Source organism: Protopterus annectens, chromosome 10.part0 (genome assembly GCF_019279795.1).
Source record: "Protopterus annectens isolate FY-2018-M chromosome 10.part0, PAN1.0, whole genome shotgun sequence".
Taxonomy (NCBI): domain Eukaryota; kingdom Metazoa; phylum Chordata; order Ceratodontiformes; family Protopteridae; genus Protopterus; species Protopterus annectens.
In genome coordinates, this window is record NC_056744.1 from 355,261,582 (window position 1) to 355,278,138 (window position 16,557).

At 39.1% G+C, this 16,557-nt stretch overlaps 1 protein-coding gene across 3 annotated transcripts in view; it reads right to left on the reverse strand.

The window, feature by feature from the left end:
* Positions 1-355: 355 nt before the first annotated feature.
* The window catches only part of RASAL2 (RAS protein activator like 2), a 1,712,944-nt gene continuing 1,696,742 nt past the window's right edge, over positions 356-16,557 (reverse strand). For all 3 annotated transcript variants that reach the window (XM_044085261.1, XM_044085259.1, XM_044085262.1), the window contains exon 18: positions 356-10,334. In XM_044085261.1, the coding sequence (XP_043941196.1) occupies positions 10,170-10,334 (165 nt within the window). In that variant the 3' untranslated portion in view covers positions 356-10,169. The remainder of the gene's footprint in view (positions 10,335-16,557) is intronic.

Consider the following 16,557-nt stretch of genomic DNA (forward strand, 5'->3'; position numbering starts at 1 on the left):
CTAGATAGGTGTTCAGAGAATAATGCATGGATACTATGTAGTGGACTGATTCATCTGCCTTTCCCGAATACTATGTAGTGGACTGATTCATCTGCCTTTCCCGAAGTCTTCCAACATCAGAAGTCCAGATGCGCATCTGTACTGGTAAGATACCCACTTCATTTCCTGGTTCAGTACTTCTGCTGTAGTACAAAAATAATGTGAAGTAACATTACTCTAAGCAGTATGAATACTGATAAGATACCCACTTCATTTCCTGGTTCAATACTTCTGCTGTAGTACAAAAATAATGTGAAGTAACATTACTCTAAGCAGTATGAATTTTAATATAATTCACATACAAACACAACACATATTTGGATTTGTTTCTGTTTTATTCTTTAAAAGACAGCTTGATTTTACTTGGAAAGAGTGTGGCGCTAAGTTATCAAGTGCTTCTCATCTTGAAAACACAGATTCCATCTGCATTAAGCTCACATTTACTACATAGCTGAGGCTTCCTCCTTTTGGAAGGACTCTGAAATTAATGGAAAGAAAACAAGCTGCTGTACAGGTGTTGCAGTGTACAGCTGCACGGCTACATCTGATAACCGACAGATGTTACTGTGCACGGCTGCGTGGATACATCCCATAACCTACAGACTGCTATAGTGTTATAGACTCACCATTCACAGTGAAGTGAAGGATACATTATGGGTGTCTGCCAACATGAATGCAGTATTTCACAATTAACAGCAATGAAAAAAATAAATCACTGCCACTACTTGGAAGTCACAATACCATCTGATGACTGCAATATAAATCAACACAAGGACACAAAAACAGATGAATGTCTAAAGTTTTTTTTTTTTTTTTTTAACTTGTATGTCCACTTTAAAATGCAAACTGGAAGTCCAAAAGTTGCAAGGGGTGCTACGCTTTCAATGCATGTCAGTATAGTTGGTCTCAAACTATATAACAGTATAGTTGGTCTCAAACTATATGACATGGATTAGCTGCTCTGCACCTGTACGTTAATTCAGAAATTGTGGCACAATTCTACACAGTACTGAATAAATTAAATTCTACAAATTATTCCCTTTTAAATGCAATCCCTCATGTTTTAAGGTGCACAGTTATAACTTAATCCAGAAACTGGGGAAGAGGATTCCAAAACTATTTATATTCTTAATGCCCAACCATGCCAGAAACCTTTGCAATGTTATATTTACAAGGCAAGCAAAGTGTTAAGAAGGAGCACAACTGTCCTCCTCCATCAACCATACACCTTATGGGGAAAAATAAAACAAAACTGCACAGCAGCCATTTTGCTATAGCAACTGTACTATGTGAGATGCACTGACATTCTCAGTAATCTAGTTCAAAGGATTTCCTTGTCCAAAAAAACAATCCACTTGTGATTGTAAGCAATTTTATGGAAACTTACAGCAGACAAACACAAGCAAAAAGAGGAAAGCCCCATCCTCACTAACCTGCACAGCCTTCCTAAGGTGAGGGTCTGAAAAAGCAGCTGTTCTTCCTAAAGGGTGAGGCACCAGACCTTAGAAACCAACCATAATGAAATACATAACGGGAATATATTCAGCGTGGTCATTTTTTATTTTGTTTCACTTTTCCTTTGTTGACCAGGTTAGTCCCACTAGGCTAGTGGCCTCTGTTCAGATAAGACCAGAGGTGGTATTTATACTACTATGGGAAATTTGGCTAGGACATTGGGGGACTTCCCCTACTCTTTTCAAAAGGTGCTGTGAAATCTTTCGCATCCACCTGAGGTAATAAAGCCCCCCTTTTAGGCTGCACTGCAGCATCAGCAGAGTCCATCTACCTGGTGCTGGAATAGAACACAGAACCTTCTGCACAAAAGGTGAAAGCACTACCTGTTGTGTTACAGACACTGCTTAATTAAAGCTGCAAAGCTACTTTCCTTTTCAGCAAGTAAATTTGCTTACTGGTGTTACGACAAAAGACCCAATTTGTTTTCCCTCCACCACCACATATGCACATCCATTTTTGACATTTTTACATGAAAAGTGAACGCAAAATTCCAAACATGACAACTAAACCAAAATGTTGAAGTGAAGAAGACATACATGTTCATGGCAAAACAAAAAAAAAACAGTGGCAAGGGGTCGCTGATTTCAGGATAAACAGTAACTTTATAAAATACATTCTATACGTAGTAACTGGATAAGGAGAATTGAAATATGTCCTGTTTTCTGGACTGAGCTGTGAGATGAAAATGTAAATGTCTTTTGCCACAGCAGAACATTTTATATTTTAATTACATGGATTCATAGTGAAATTGCTGCTGCTGCTGAAGACAACATACAGAATAGGTTCATACCCCTAAATATTGACTAATCCTGTGCAGAAATGGTGTTCTTCACTTCCTTACCCAAATTAATACAGGCATCAGTGCTCCCAGTATGTGCACATCTGTGACAAAAGTTTGAGTAGTACATGCAGACTGGGTTGTCACCAGTATCAACATTCCTAAACTATCTACTGCATCAGCAACCTGAGCAAAACTTCAAAACTGCAGGGCACTTGCAGTACAGTAGCAGGTAAATCTGCAGGAAGTGACATCCCAGCCATAACAGAACATTTGTAAATACAAATTAATTTACATTCTGGGGCCCACAGTTCTCAGGGCAGTTGGCTGTGCCAAGCAAAATGAAAGCTGCACATTAGATGCTCAGGGCAAATATAATACAGGTTTCATCTTCTAACTATTTTTGTATCTCTTGCACCTCCTGTAAATATGACTCATCTATACCCACCCATCTAACCACACTATAGTTTTATACACACTCTTGTAAGTTTATTTAAAATAAAAACAATCATTAATATAATCTTCAGTGTGGGGGAAAGGAGGTGGCAGCTGGCACACACCTTACAACCCAGAGCTGGAGCAAAGGAAACTGGCACCCTGGACGGTATACCCCTTTAATGGCCACTGACGCTACTTTTCAGGGGGAAAAAAAAAGGAGAGGGGGGACAGATTACAAGCTGACAGACATCAAGTTCAACATCACTTTATTATATGGCTTATAAACTATTCAACTTTTAAACTTCGTTTTTTAAAGGCTGTCACACTGAAAAAAGAAAAATGGAGAGAAAACAGAGGTTTGACAGACAGCTTACAAGCCATCTAATGAGTAATCACAATCCCTCATTAAGGTGTGATAATTTAACCCAGCATACAAGCTGTCAAACCTATCGTTTAAGGGGCCTCACCCTCCTAGAGGTCGGAGCCCACAATAGGTGCCCCTTTTGCTCCACCCTTCCTATGCAGTGTCGTAAGCCTCATCTCTTCAGTTATACAGAAATGCGAACTGTTTTATATAACCCATTTACCCAAATACCTACGGACTGCAAAGCTGCCACCCATTCCCACCATACTAGAGTGGGAATTATGGTGCCCATTTGTTCCCCAAAGAGGCAAGACTCAGGGCATGGCTGTAGCACAAAAAGCCATGAGGAAAGTTTGTAGTATGGCTCTAACACCTCCTCTTGGGGGTGATGTGAGCTCCTGCATCACTATTAGGGTAATCTGTGTCCTACTGGGGTAGTCATGCTCCACACAAGGGCTAATATCACCAGCTTGTGTTGTAATACGCATGCCCCCCCAAGCCTATGGGTTGCTCTTGGCACATGGTAATCCCATTTTAGCACTGGAGTGACAAATTCCATAGTCCAGGAGCCACCATATCCCTCCCCCCAGCAGGGCATGCCTCTCCCACCCCTTCCTTGGCTCTACCAGCAGCAAAGCTGCTAATTACACTTGGGTTATCTGGCTTTATCCCTCTGGCTAGCACTGTGGTGTATTGGGATAAAGTCCTAACTACAGCCCAAGTGACCAGGGTTCAGCAGTTTGGGCATCTGAGGTGCAGGCAGGGAAGGACTGGAGCATTCATCCTGGGGTGAGGGCACTAATTTAGGCATTCTCTACAGTGTGGCACGGTCCACAGAGGGGAGTCATCCTCGGATGTAAACACGGAACACAGGGGAGTTGGGGATATTGCATAATAGTTAAGGTGTTTGCCTTACAGACATAAGTTACAGGGTTTGATTCTCACATGGGGTAACTGACTAGGCTTAAAATGGCCAGCAAAGGCAGTTAGCTTAGTGCTAATCTATGGCCAGGTGAAAGTCATAAATGAAAGAAATCCTGTGGAAGAAGCAGCTAATGGCATGAACCCCCCCCCCCCCCAAGGATGCCCTTAGGTTCTGCTCTGGCCCCAGCCTTAGAACAGAGATGGTCGGGGGCAGTAGGAGAAGCTGGCAGACCAGCCATGGACAGGGTCACTGGGGTAGCTGGGAAGAATAACACAGAACAGAAACAGAATAAAAAAATAAAAAATATATATCCCTTTGTGCGGGATGCAAAGTTTGATAGGAGCAACAGAAAGTACCTGGTATATCAAATGTACTTTTTAACACTTTTAAGAGGTCTGTTTTGTAATCTAAGCAAACAATAGTGACTCTGTTTTTTTAATATTTAAGATTACTGCCTGAAATATTATGGGGGTCCCAGACATACAAATCAGACATACAATGAACATTACAACAGTGAGGAATGGGATTGTTGCTGCATTGTACCATACATGTGCTGAAATTTTTAGTTACGAGGGGGGGGGGGGGGGATTGGCAAATACTAGAACAATGATAAAGCTGCTTTCCCTTAAGCACCTCCCACCTGCAGACTAAACAAGTAACACCAAAATACTAACAGAAATAAGGACAATGGTGCACCTTTCGTGTTCCAGTTTGCTGTGATGAGGATGAAGGCCTGAAAGTAACACTGACTGGTGGGCAATGTCTGTGGGTTCAATCCTGCAAGTGTTCCAGATAATACCCACCTTTTCATTAGAAGGGTGTCTAGCTGTACAGTGTCCCCACCTATATAACCCAAGTAAAGGTGGGGGGGTGAAATGAGCATGTAGAAAATGCAACCACATTGATTAATTGCTCCTCGCAGTGGTAATCAGCAACAAATGCATCAACATAGTCGTGGAGCTGACATCTCAACAAGAAGGGGGTGGATGGGATGTGGACAATGGAACCAGAAGCCACAGATTGCACATTATTACACATGTGGGTCCCCGCCTCCTGTTCTCAACACATAACTACTGCTTCAGCATGCCAGACCCCCTGGTGTGCTGCTACCAGAACAACAGTCACTGGATGGAACATATTCAAGTCACCCGTCCTTTTCTTCACATTAAACAACTATTACTGGAATTGACCACATAATAAAAAGTCATCCAGTAAACAAGAGCTACATCCAGGCTGCTACATTATAGTCACATGATGAGCAGAAGCTGATAGGAAAACAGCCTGTAATTGTCTTGATGATACCCATATAGCCAACATTTTGCACTAATGTCAGCTGACATACTGCTGCTACTGTTAAAAATGATAATTTAGACTTATGCAGCCTGACATCAAAGGATTCCCCACTTCTTTTGTAAGTAATACGATGGAAGGGACTTTCACGTATGGTCCAGTTGTGCAGTTAAATAAAGCCCTGGCAACACAGGATATATTAATGGCTTGGGCGGCTATCTCAGTTGCCAGGAGAGGATAAGCATAAGCATGGGGGGGGGGTGGCAGTGGACTTCACCAGTCTCCTCAAAGAAGGTGGTAGGATGTAAAAGACTGTGGGGTGAGTATTAGTCTCTTCCAGCCAGTGATAGGGTACAGAAGCACATACGGCCACATGACAGTCCCATGATGACATGGTTCACTTGTCCCCCTTCCCTCCTTCAGGGATGTTAGGGTAATCATAACTGAATTCATAACCAAGATGTTTGCAGGTTACAATCAACATATATGGGTGCCTACATGACAACCACCATCCAAATGGCTCTTAGTTCCATTATGGATGATTCACACCCCGGAAGAACAGACAGACTTAAGTCCAGTTGGGATAGGTTTGATGGTCAGCAAGCAAATGGAAAAATGCCTAGAAAAAAGTTCAAATCAGTTGAGATGTTAAAAACACCACGTAACTAAAACTTTAAGACTTGCTTTTTTTTTGGGGGGGGGGGGTCTCCACACTCCACATGCAGACAGCTGCAATCCCTACATTTGCATCATTCCAACATCCCTGCATCTCAGAAGTACAAAGAAACTGTGTCAAGCTACGATCTGCCATTGATGAATGCATTTTTGACAAGACTGGTGAAGTCCTCAGTACAAACACTCATGCCTTTGATAACAGTTTTTCTATGGAACTCAGATACTCATTCTGCTAGGTCTTTTTTGTGCTGCCACTTTACGAGGCATGGCTGCTGAACATAAATCCAGGCCTTTGTTCCACTAATACTTGATGTAACATCAACAGCAGAACATCTGGTTGCCTTCCCTTCACATGAAAAATAATCATGAAGCTAGATGAATGCCTAGTGCCTCCCACCTCAAAACGGAACGCAACAGTTTCTCCCTGATAAATTACTTTTCTAATGCAAACTGTGTTCCAGTTCCTCAAATTTCATTCCAAACTGACCTTTTCTGTTGCACCATTCAATAACAAACAGGTATGGTAGAATCACAGCTGCATAAAGCAGCCTTGTACTAAAATGATTTTTTGGACTGAGTGTGCTAAGCCAGATAGCTACATACATAAAACAAAAGACTTCCTTCTTGAGGTATTTTTTTCTATTCACTCCTCTATTAATTAATAAGATTAAATAAAACCAAAACTTCAGCATGAAATCCTTTTGTTATTATTCCTGACAATATACAAAATATACACAAAAATAATGAAGTGCATATACAAAATTTAAGTTAGCTATTACAAAACTCATTGAAAGTTTGGTGAACAAATTTGAGTGGTCTATTCATCAAGCCACAACAGCAAGAGACCTTCCAAGGATAAACAAAAAATCTTTGGTAACCACAAAAAATATGAACACAACTTTCTGCTCACATTTCAAACAAATGTGCAAGGGAAAAGGGGGACGTGAGTGTTACAACTGAAAATATAACCACGGCCTGAAAGGTGTGCCCATGCCTTCAATACACAGTTACCAAAAACATTCCCCACACTCCACTCTGACATTACCTAATGAACAACAACTGCAAATGGTGCATTCCTCCCCATACTAAAGCACTCCATGACAACACTTCTGAGTGGCCATCGCTCAGCCTGCACAGAATAACCTGCCGATGTTGCACCCTACTGAGAGTGCATTCCAATTCTGTGCCTTCACTACCTGCAAAAGGAACAATTCTAACCCCAGTCTGGCACTAAATAAAAACAACCAATAAAACACTGCAGATGCTGCATTGTTTGCGAAGATGTACCCACTGTAAACGTGTAGCCTTTGTCCAACTATACCCTACTTAACATCTAATTCTGCACCCAAATCTTGCTCCAACAAGACATGTTGACCAACTGCAGCTGACAGTACATCCTTACCTCTGCTCCATTACTATAACAGCAACAAATGCTACTAAGGATATACATCCTCACCCACAATCTATTACTATGTGGTAACCAAGCACTTATGAAGAGGCACCCTGATGCTGCTCTGTCACAACTACATTAACAAACACTACCAAGACTATACATCCTCACCCAGAACCTCTCACTATATGACAACCCAGCACTGTTGAAGGGGCATCCCTGACCCCTCTCTGTCACCCACAATCCATCATTATATGATAAACCAAGTGCACCTGAAGGGGCATGCCAGACCCTGTTTTGTCAAAATTATTTTCACAAATACTGCCAACAGTACACATCCTCACCCAGAACCTCTCAACACTGGTGAGGGGGAATCCCTGACCCTTCTCTGTCACAATAACAAATGCTGTCAAGGCTACATATCTTCATCCAGCACCTATTACTACATGATGACCAAGCAGTGCCGACGGGGTGACCCTGACCCTGTAAGAAATTCTGCCAAGGCTACATTTCTTTTCTCACACCCTGCGAGTACATGCTGCAGGTACAACCTGAGCACATTCCGCTCTTACCCAATATCTGTCCTGGTGCCACATTCTAATTCTTTCCATAACACGACCTTATTATCAGCTGTAAAGGGAGTTCAACCCCCAACTCATTCTACCACATCCCAATGAACAAACACTGCTCTGGGTTCCTCTCCAAGCAAACATGTTTAGAATGCACCCTCTGACCTCACTGCCACTACATTCTGTAAACCCTAGCTTGGAGTGCTTCTTGGCATGAGTCTGTCACTACATGAGTAGTAACTATGACAAAATGTGACTCCTGAGTTATACTGATGATGTAGACATGTCCCTTCTACCGTTATTCAATGAGCAAATAAGAGCGTCTCCCTGATGCCATGCTGAAGACAAAAAAATTGATGCTAAAACCATTTCTGGATTGTTGTCATCCATTTCCTGCAGAGTGCTTTTCAAGGTACCCTCCAGCACTTAACAAATGCTCCTTGGGGAGATGCCTATGAACCCATTTACTGGACATACTAATGGTCTTGGGGGGGGGAGGGTACTCCATCCCCAGTATTGGTACAGTAAAGTGGTGAAGAAACACACTGAGGTTTAGGGGTTCTTTGAGCAGTCATCCAAAAATCATTAACACGTAAAAGCAGAAAACAAAGACATTCAAACAAAATCAGTGCTAGTAATATTTTCACTTGTCACGTTTGATTTTTGTTTTACTTGTGACATCATGGTCTGTGGTTAGTGACACTAACATTTGTTACACACTGATAAACGGGATTCTGGTGTACCCCCACAGTCACAGTATGACAAACCCAGGACATGTTTTAAGCATTTTGTGTGATCATATAAGACAAAAAAAAAAAAAAAAACAAGAAATATACAGGGCATTAGTTTAAACATTTTGGGTTTTCATCTTTTTTGGTGCAACTCACAGAGATGCAAATTATTCTTTCAGCAGCAGATGAAAAAACTGAGGCATATGACTTTTCATCTGTCAAAGTAATCAACTTGTTATTATGGGAAATCTGACTGGAGGACAACTAGAAAAGACAAAATACAGCTGGCTTGTTGACCCATGCATTCATTCCTGTTGCATTTCCCAAATGGCAGATATGGTAGCTTGAAAAGGAGCAATACCGAAGAAATGGGAGTCCTGATGGGCTTCAGAACTCCGTCTAACGTACGTGCACTGCCTTTAGCACACCTACAGTGTGTGTCTGCTGCCTGGTACCACAGTGGTAAAAAAAAAAAAAAAAAAACTACCACCCAAACTAACCCTCAACAGGGGAAAATAAAAAAAAGCATCGGGCATAACTTTTTGTCTTTACAAGGTTTGTAATCCATTTCATTTGCTTCTGTTTTTTCTTTCTGATGCTATAACAGGAAAAATCATTTCCTGCAAAGACAACAGTATAGCTGGGAACCAGGCTGAAAAAAAAAAAAAGACAGACCCCTACCTCAAACAGTTGCAAGGTGAGCAATAAGCTGTCCACTGCATTAAGAAAATATGTGCACACAAACATTAAACACCATAAAACAATAAGGCGAGGAAAGTCAACATTCTGGCCATATCAGAGCCCCAAAGTTTGGTTTGACAGTGTCAATGTGAGGCTTGCCACATGGGGCAAAGCTTGCACTTCTCTAACCAAAGAGGTGCATTCGTTCCCTGCGGAGACGCATCACAAAAAACTCTCCAACAGAGGACTAGCACATAATCACTCCTCCACTTTGCCACCTCAGCTGTCATCTGATACGGGGAAATCGTGGCTTAAAGACCCCAAATTTCATATCTTGGCAACAAAGACAGTTCCTTCAAACTTAGCAGTGCAATCTCTTCATTTATCCTGCTATATGTGCTTTTTATCAACAGAATATGTACACAGCTTCTATTCAGAGACATTCTGTATGAAGCAATACCTACAGCGATTCAAAAAGAAACTCCTCAAATCTATATGCCCCTGACTTTCACAAGGAAGCAACTGTAATACAAAAAAAATTAATAAAAATCTACATTATTTAAACTCCCTGCAGTATCTTACAGCTGAATTTCTGTACAGTGCCTATGGTAATATAACTGAAGTCTCTGCTATTTACAGGGATACTGACAAGCATATTTTGTGTACATTACTGCCTCTAAAGAGAGGTGGGGGCATATTTAATTTAGCAGCATGAGGTCAGTTTTGAATCGATTAATGTTTATTTCAGTCCTTGCTGTCTCTCAGCAATCCTTGCTAGCAACTGCTGTTCCTGAATTCGCCATTCTCAGTTATTGAAAGCTTTGTCGTGTTGGTCGGAGAGATCCCATTCCGCGTCTGCATGCTGTATCGCTCCTTCACCTGTGTCAAGGCATTCATCAGTCGAGAATTGGCAGAGTCCAATGACAGTATCCGCTTCTCCTGTAAAAATAAATAAATAAATAAATGGACAAATATATGTGCAAAATGTTCTAAAGTTATTACTTTGGTAGCTTTTTTCACCATGGATGTTCTCATATCCTTGTATACGGTTTCTGTTTGTTGCAGTGAATTCACTACTATGCATGAGGTTTCTGTTCACCTCAATTAATTTTATATATATATATTTTTTAAATCTGGAGTAGACACATCCATGGCTATATAAAGGATATCAGGGAAGGTAACAAATGGCAGCCTGACTTTTTTTTTTTTTTTTAAGGCTGATATTTGTTTTATATATACAGTGCAAAAAAACTGCTTGTCTGATAATCTCAACAACACCGAAAGCCAGCAGTTAACATGCATTTCTTTTAAAAAATGGTAGGTAACTATGCTTTCTTTTGTACAGATTTCCATGATCATCAAAGAGCTATGTTCCATGGCCAGAACTGAACTTGGCTATAGAAACTTCAGAACACACATGACACACCTACTCTTCTGCACCCCCTCCCCCCTGAAATACAGTAAGACTTCTACCTCCCCCTTGATAATGTACACCTTGGAATACCCATGTTCTGGTAATACCTCTTTCACCACATCATTGCTTCCACTGTCTAGAGAAGGTGACTGGTGTACAAAGGTCTTGTGAATGAAACATTGTGGAAGTCAACAAAAGATCAAAATGTTTAATACACCGGCAGCATGTGGTTATATCACATATGCACCTATATGACTAATGAAAATTATACAAAGTACTTTATGGCTTTTTCAGTCACAGTGATTCATATTTAAACCTCTTAGAAGTGAAAATGTTGCACTAACTACGAAGCTCTCACACAACAGCTGTGGGTTCCAGTCGTGATTGGCATGAATGTACTAAGTCACATTTTTTTCTCTTGAAACCTGGTACGTCATATGGATATGTTTCTTTGTGACCATTTCCAGCACAGAGTATACCTTAAATCAGCCTAAACTACCTTACCTAGTAAAGATATTTCTTTTACTTTTCTGCTATGCCCTGTGCTTTTTGTTCTTGCCTTTGTCAGCTGATGGCAGATATTCATGATGATGTGAATATCTGAGGTCTAGCTAACTGTCACACAAACAGTGGCAAGATATTCACTGTTTGGACAACAGGGGAGTTTAAGTACAGCCTCTCTATCTACCTACATCTAAGCAACAATGAAATAAATGGACAGCAACAGACCATTCACTCCTAAGGTAGCTGGGGTGTGTGTGTGTGTGTGTGTGTGTGTGTGTGTGTGTGTGTGTGTGTGTGTGTGTGTGTGTGTGTGTGTGTGTGTGTGTGTGTGTGTGTGTGTGTGCGTGCGCAAGCGAGTGTGTCTATATATATATATATATATATATATATATGTGTGTGTGTGTGCGTGTGTATGTATGTGAATGTCGGTGTGTGTGTGTGTGTATCTATATAGGTGTGTGCATGTATCTATACATATGTGCGTGTGTGTGTGTGTATCTATACATATGTGCGTGCATATATCTATATATATATATGTGTGTGTGTGTGTGTGTGTGTGTGTATATATATATATATATATATATATATGTGTGTGTGTGTGTGTATCTATATATATATATATATATATATATATATATATATATATATATATATATATGTATATATATATATCTATATCTATGTGTATGTGTGTGTGTGTATGTGTCTATATATATATATATATATATATATATATATATATATATATATATATAGATATATATCTATAGAACCATAACCTGGTATGCGACATCAGCAAAACTTGTTGGAGAGACAGATTTGTCTCATAGAGGTTGCCCCACCTTTGGAACAAGTTTTCTATTCATGTTAAACAAATACCCGGACCGAAGCACTAAAGGCAGCGGTGTCTCCATATTCATAAAAGATATGCACACCTCCGGATAAGTAGCCCAACATAATGCATCAGAGATACTTTAGGTTCAGCTAACACTGGGCAAAACTGCAATCCAGGTTTTAGCCTGCTCTAGATCCTCATCATGTCCTAAGACTCCCACTCCACATTCCTAAACACACTGGAAATATTAAAGTACAACCCAATACCCTTATACTGGGAAAATTTAATTACCCCTCCATTAACTGGGAAAATTACTCATGTACCAATACACTTGCTCAATGTTTTCTGGAATTCATCAATTCCAACACTCTGGACCAACTCATTCTTACCCTCACCAGGGGTAGAAACATCCTGGACCTGGTCATTACCAACATGGGCGACCATTGCTCTACACCCAAAATCAATTCCTCCCTGGTCAGATCTGACCACAAGCTTATCACCATGGACATCCACATCCCACCCATACCCCCACTAAAGGAAACCATTGTAAAAAACTTCTCCAAAGCCAATTTTGGGCTTCTAAAAACAGAGGTGGCAAACTTCGTGGCACCCACGCAAATGGAAAATAGGTGCATGACTGCTGAATCATATACCAATGCACTGTATGAGCACATACACAAGTGCATGGAACGGGCCATACCAAACAGAACAAAGACGCACTCCTCCAAAAAAAGGAAGCCAATCTGGTGGCCCCTACTATAAACAAACTCTACAACAGGAGAAAAAAACTGTTGCATAAAAGGGTGAATTCCGAACACTTGAAAAACTCCCTTGTTAGCCTCAGCAAAAAACTGAGATCCCTCATCAAACCATCTAAAGCTAGCTATGAAAACAAAATTGCTGCATATTCTAAAGACAACCACAAGGCATTCTATAGCTATGTCAAGAATCTACATGGCAATACTCAGATCTGCTCTGAGTTACAGCACAATGGCAATACATATACAAAACCAACTGATATTGCCAACATACTGGCCAACAGGTTCAGTGCGAACTTTACCCTCCTTTCACCCCCTAAAGGGGCTATCACAATACCTGATAATTGCCAAGTCCCTATCATCACAGCTGCACAGGTAAAAAACGCACTGTCCAAAGCCAAGAATACAGCTTCCATGGGACCTGATAATATCTCAGGCTGTGTTCTACATGAACTACAAAATTAACTGGCACCACACCTGAGTACCATGTTCAATCACAGCCTCATTTCAGGCTTTGTTCCTACCGAACAGTGCACTATTACAGTCATCTCACTCCACAAATGGGGAGTGACTATAGACCCTGGAAACTACCGTCCCATTAGCGTGACATGTAAGGCTATGAAGTGCATCATCATGGATCTTACTAACAGGGACATAGGGAATCTCCAAACTCTGGACCCCATGCAGTTTGGGTTTGTGAAAGGTAGATCATGCCTGCTCAACCTGATAGACTTTTTCAAGTCTGTCACCAGAACTGTGGATGAGGGCAAGGTAGTTCAACACTACAACAATACTATTACATTTAAATAGGAGACATCATCAAATCACATGCTTCAGCCCATCCCTAATCAAACACACAAAGAAACTTAAAGAAACAGCACTACAGGTATAACCTATGTGTTATAAATATTAAAAACAAAATATAAAAAAATATAAAAAACTTACTATCATAGTAATGGTCTAACAGACTCTATACATCTAAGTGTAATATAATAATATACACACATATATATAATTAATTTACTCATATCTAAAATATGCAATAAAAATTGCAGTATAAATGCAATAATTGCAATAAATATAATAAAAAGAATTTTTATATAGAAACAATATGATATACTCATCTAAATTTACATACATAATTAACTAAAGAATATATACAAAAGTATAGCCATAAATTTATAACCTTTCTCTTTGTTTTTTAACTAATATTGGTTTCAGACTAACAGCATTATTTAACCCAGGGGAGACATCTGCCTGAAGTCTAATAATCCATTCTAACTCTTTCAGTTCTAGGAAATTATTAATATCTCCCTTCCTTAGACTAATATTTACTACAGCTAATACTCTAAATTTAAATACATGATTTTCACCTTTTTCTATAATATGTTTGCTTAAAGCATTCGTTACTACTCTCCTCCTGATTTCTGATTTATGTTCTGTTATTCTCTCTTTAAGCTTTCTAATAGTTTTACCCACATAAAATGAAGAGCACGATACACATGTAGCCAAATATACCACCCTTTCTTCATTACAAGTTGTTAACGTGTGGTCATTCTAATAATTTCTCCATTAGTAGGATGTTCAAAAAAATCACCACCTTCAAATAAATCATTACAGCAAGAGCAGTTATAACATTTCCTTATTCCCATCAATTTATTAGTCTTAGGCTTAGTGTGGAAGTCTTTATAACATAATTTCTGTTTTAAAGTTTCGGCACTTCTATATGAAAAACTAGGTTTATCACCTATTATGGATCTCATATCAGGCATGGCTAATAAAATCGGCCAATTCTTTTCTGTTATAGCACTTACATTACATGTATTTAAATTATATGTAGTCAGATATCTAGTTAACTTTATATCTTTACATAAATTGTCTCTCCTCATCATTATACCTCCTAGCAGTATTGGTTTAAATTTCGTCTGTCTCTCATTTTTTACTTCACATAATGCTTTATCAATAAGTTGCTTTGGGTAACTACTCCTATCAAACTCTTTCGCCATACTTTCAGTTTGTTCATTAAAATTAAGCTCATCAGTATTTAACTTACTTAGCCTAAAAAATTGTGCTTTAAGAACTCCTCTAAATATATGGGGTGCATGCATGCTATCCTTACTTATGTATCTCAGTGAGTCAACATCTTTTTTATATACTTTAGATTCCAATTTGCTATTACTCTTAAATAATGTTACACCTAAAAAACTAATGTTATCACAAGATGCTGTCATTTTAAACCTTAGAAAGTCCGTTGACTCATTCATGTATTGCAGATAATTTTCCAACTCTGAATGGGAACCTTTCCACAATAAAAAACAGTCGTCTACAAACCTTTTATAAAAGACGACTTTCTCATTCATATAATTGAGTTTGTTTAGTATTACCTCCTTCTCCCATTCATATAGCACTAAGTTGGCATAAGTGTTTGCCACTGGTGTGCCCATTGCAACGCCCGTAAGTTGCATAAACAGTTTACCATCAAAAATAAAAACATTATGTGTTAAAACTACTTCTAGAAGAGCACATATTGTTTCAATCTCCCTCCCATGCATTTTTATCTCATTGTTTAAAAAATTCCGTATTGCATTCACTCCATAGTCATTCGGAATCACAGTGAACAAGGACATAATATCTAAAGTGGCTATAATATATTCATCCACATTATTATCAATTTGCCACATATAGAGACTATTTAAGAAATCATTAGTATCCTTCAATACAGTACTACAAACTGCTATATAGTTCCCCAACACATTTTGAAGGTACTTTGAAATGGGTTCTGTTATCCACTCACCACCTGAGACAATAGGTCTCAGGGGTGGGTTAGTAACATTTTTATGAATTTTCGGATTACCATAAATTTGAGGTATTCTTGGACATGGAACGCTCAAATAATTGAATAATTCCAAACTTATGTCATTTACTAATTGCAGTTCATAAATTACCATATTCACCTCAGCAATAATACTTTGTATGTTAGTATATGGAATTTCATTAAAAGTACAAACATCATTTAAAATTTCGTAAACTTTTGTAAAATAAAACTCCTTTTCCATAACAACAGTTGCTCCCCCTTTGTCTGCTTGTTTAATCACTATAGTATCATTAAACTTTAATTCATTTAGACCTAAATATTCTGGATAAATAATATTATATATTCTCTTATTTACTACATTCCCTTTATAATAAACACGTAAATCACGTTCAACAATATTCGAGAAAGCAGTCAGAACGGGACATAAAATAGGCATAAATAGACTTGACTTCTTACATACTGGCACATAGGTATTATCATTTTTAAAAATAAGTTTAAGTGCAACATTTCGTAGAAACATCTTTAAGTCCAGTATCGCCTGTACTATATTATCTCTCATATTCGTAATAAATTTGAGCCCTTTACTCAAAAGTAAATGCTGGGCCTCCGTTAATTCAATATTAGATAAATTTAAAGTACCTCTAACAACTTTCTTTAGCGTCTGCTCACTTTGTTGCGTACCATTGGGCTGCTGTTCTTTCTCTTTCCATTCAAATTTGGATGTTGTTGCTGTTGCAATAAAAAAGAGTCCTTTTGCTGTATTTGTAAAGCAACCTTCTCCGGTTGCTTTAAAAGAAAGGGAGAAAGCGAAGTTATTTCCTTTTGTGACACCCTCT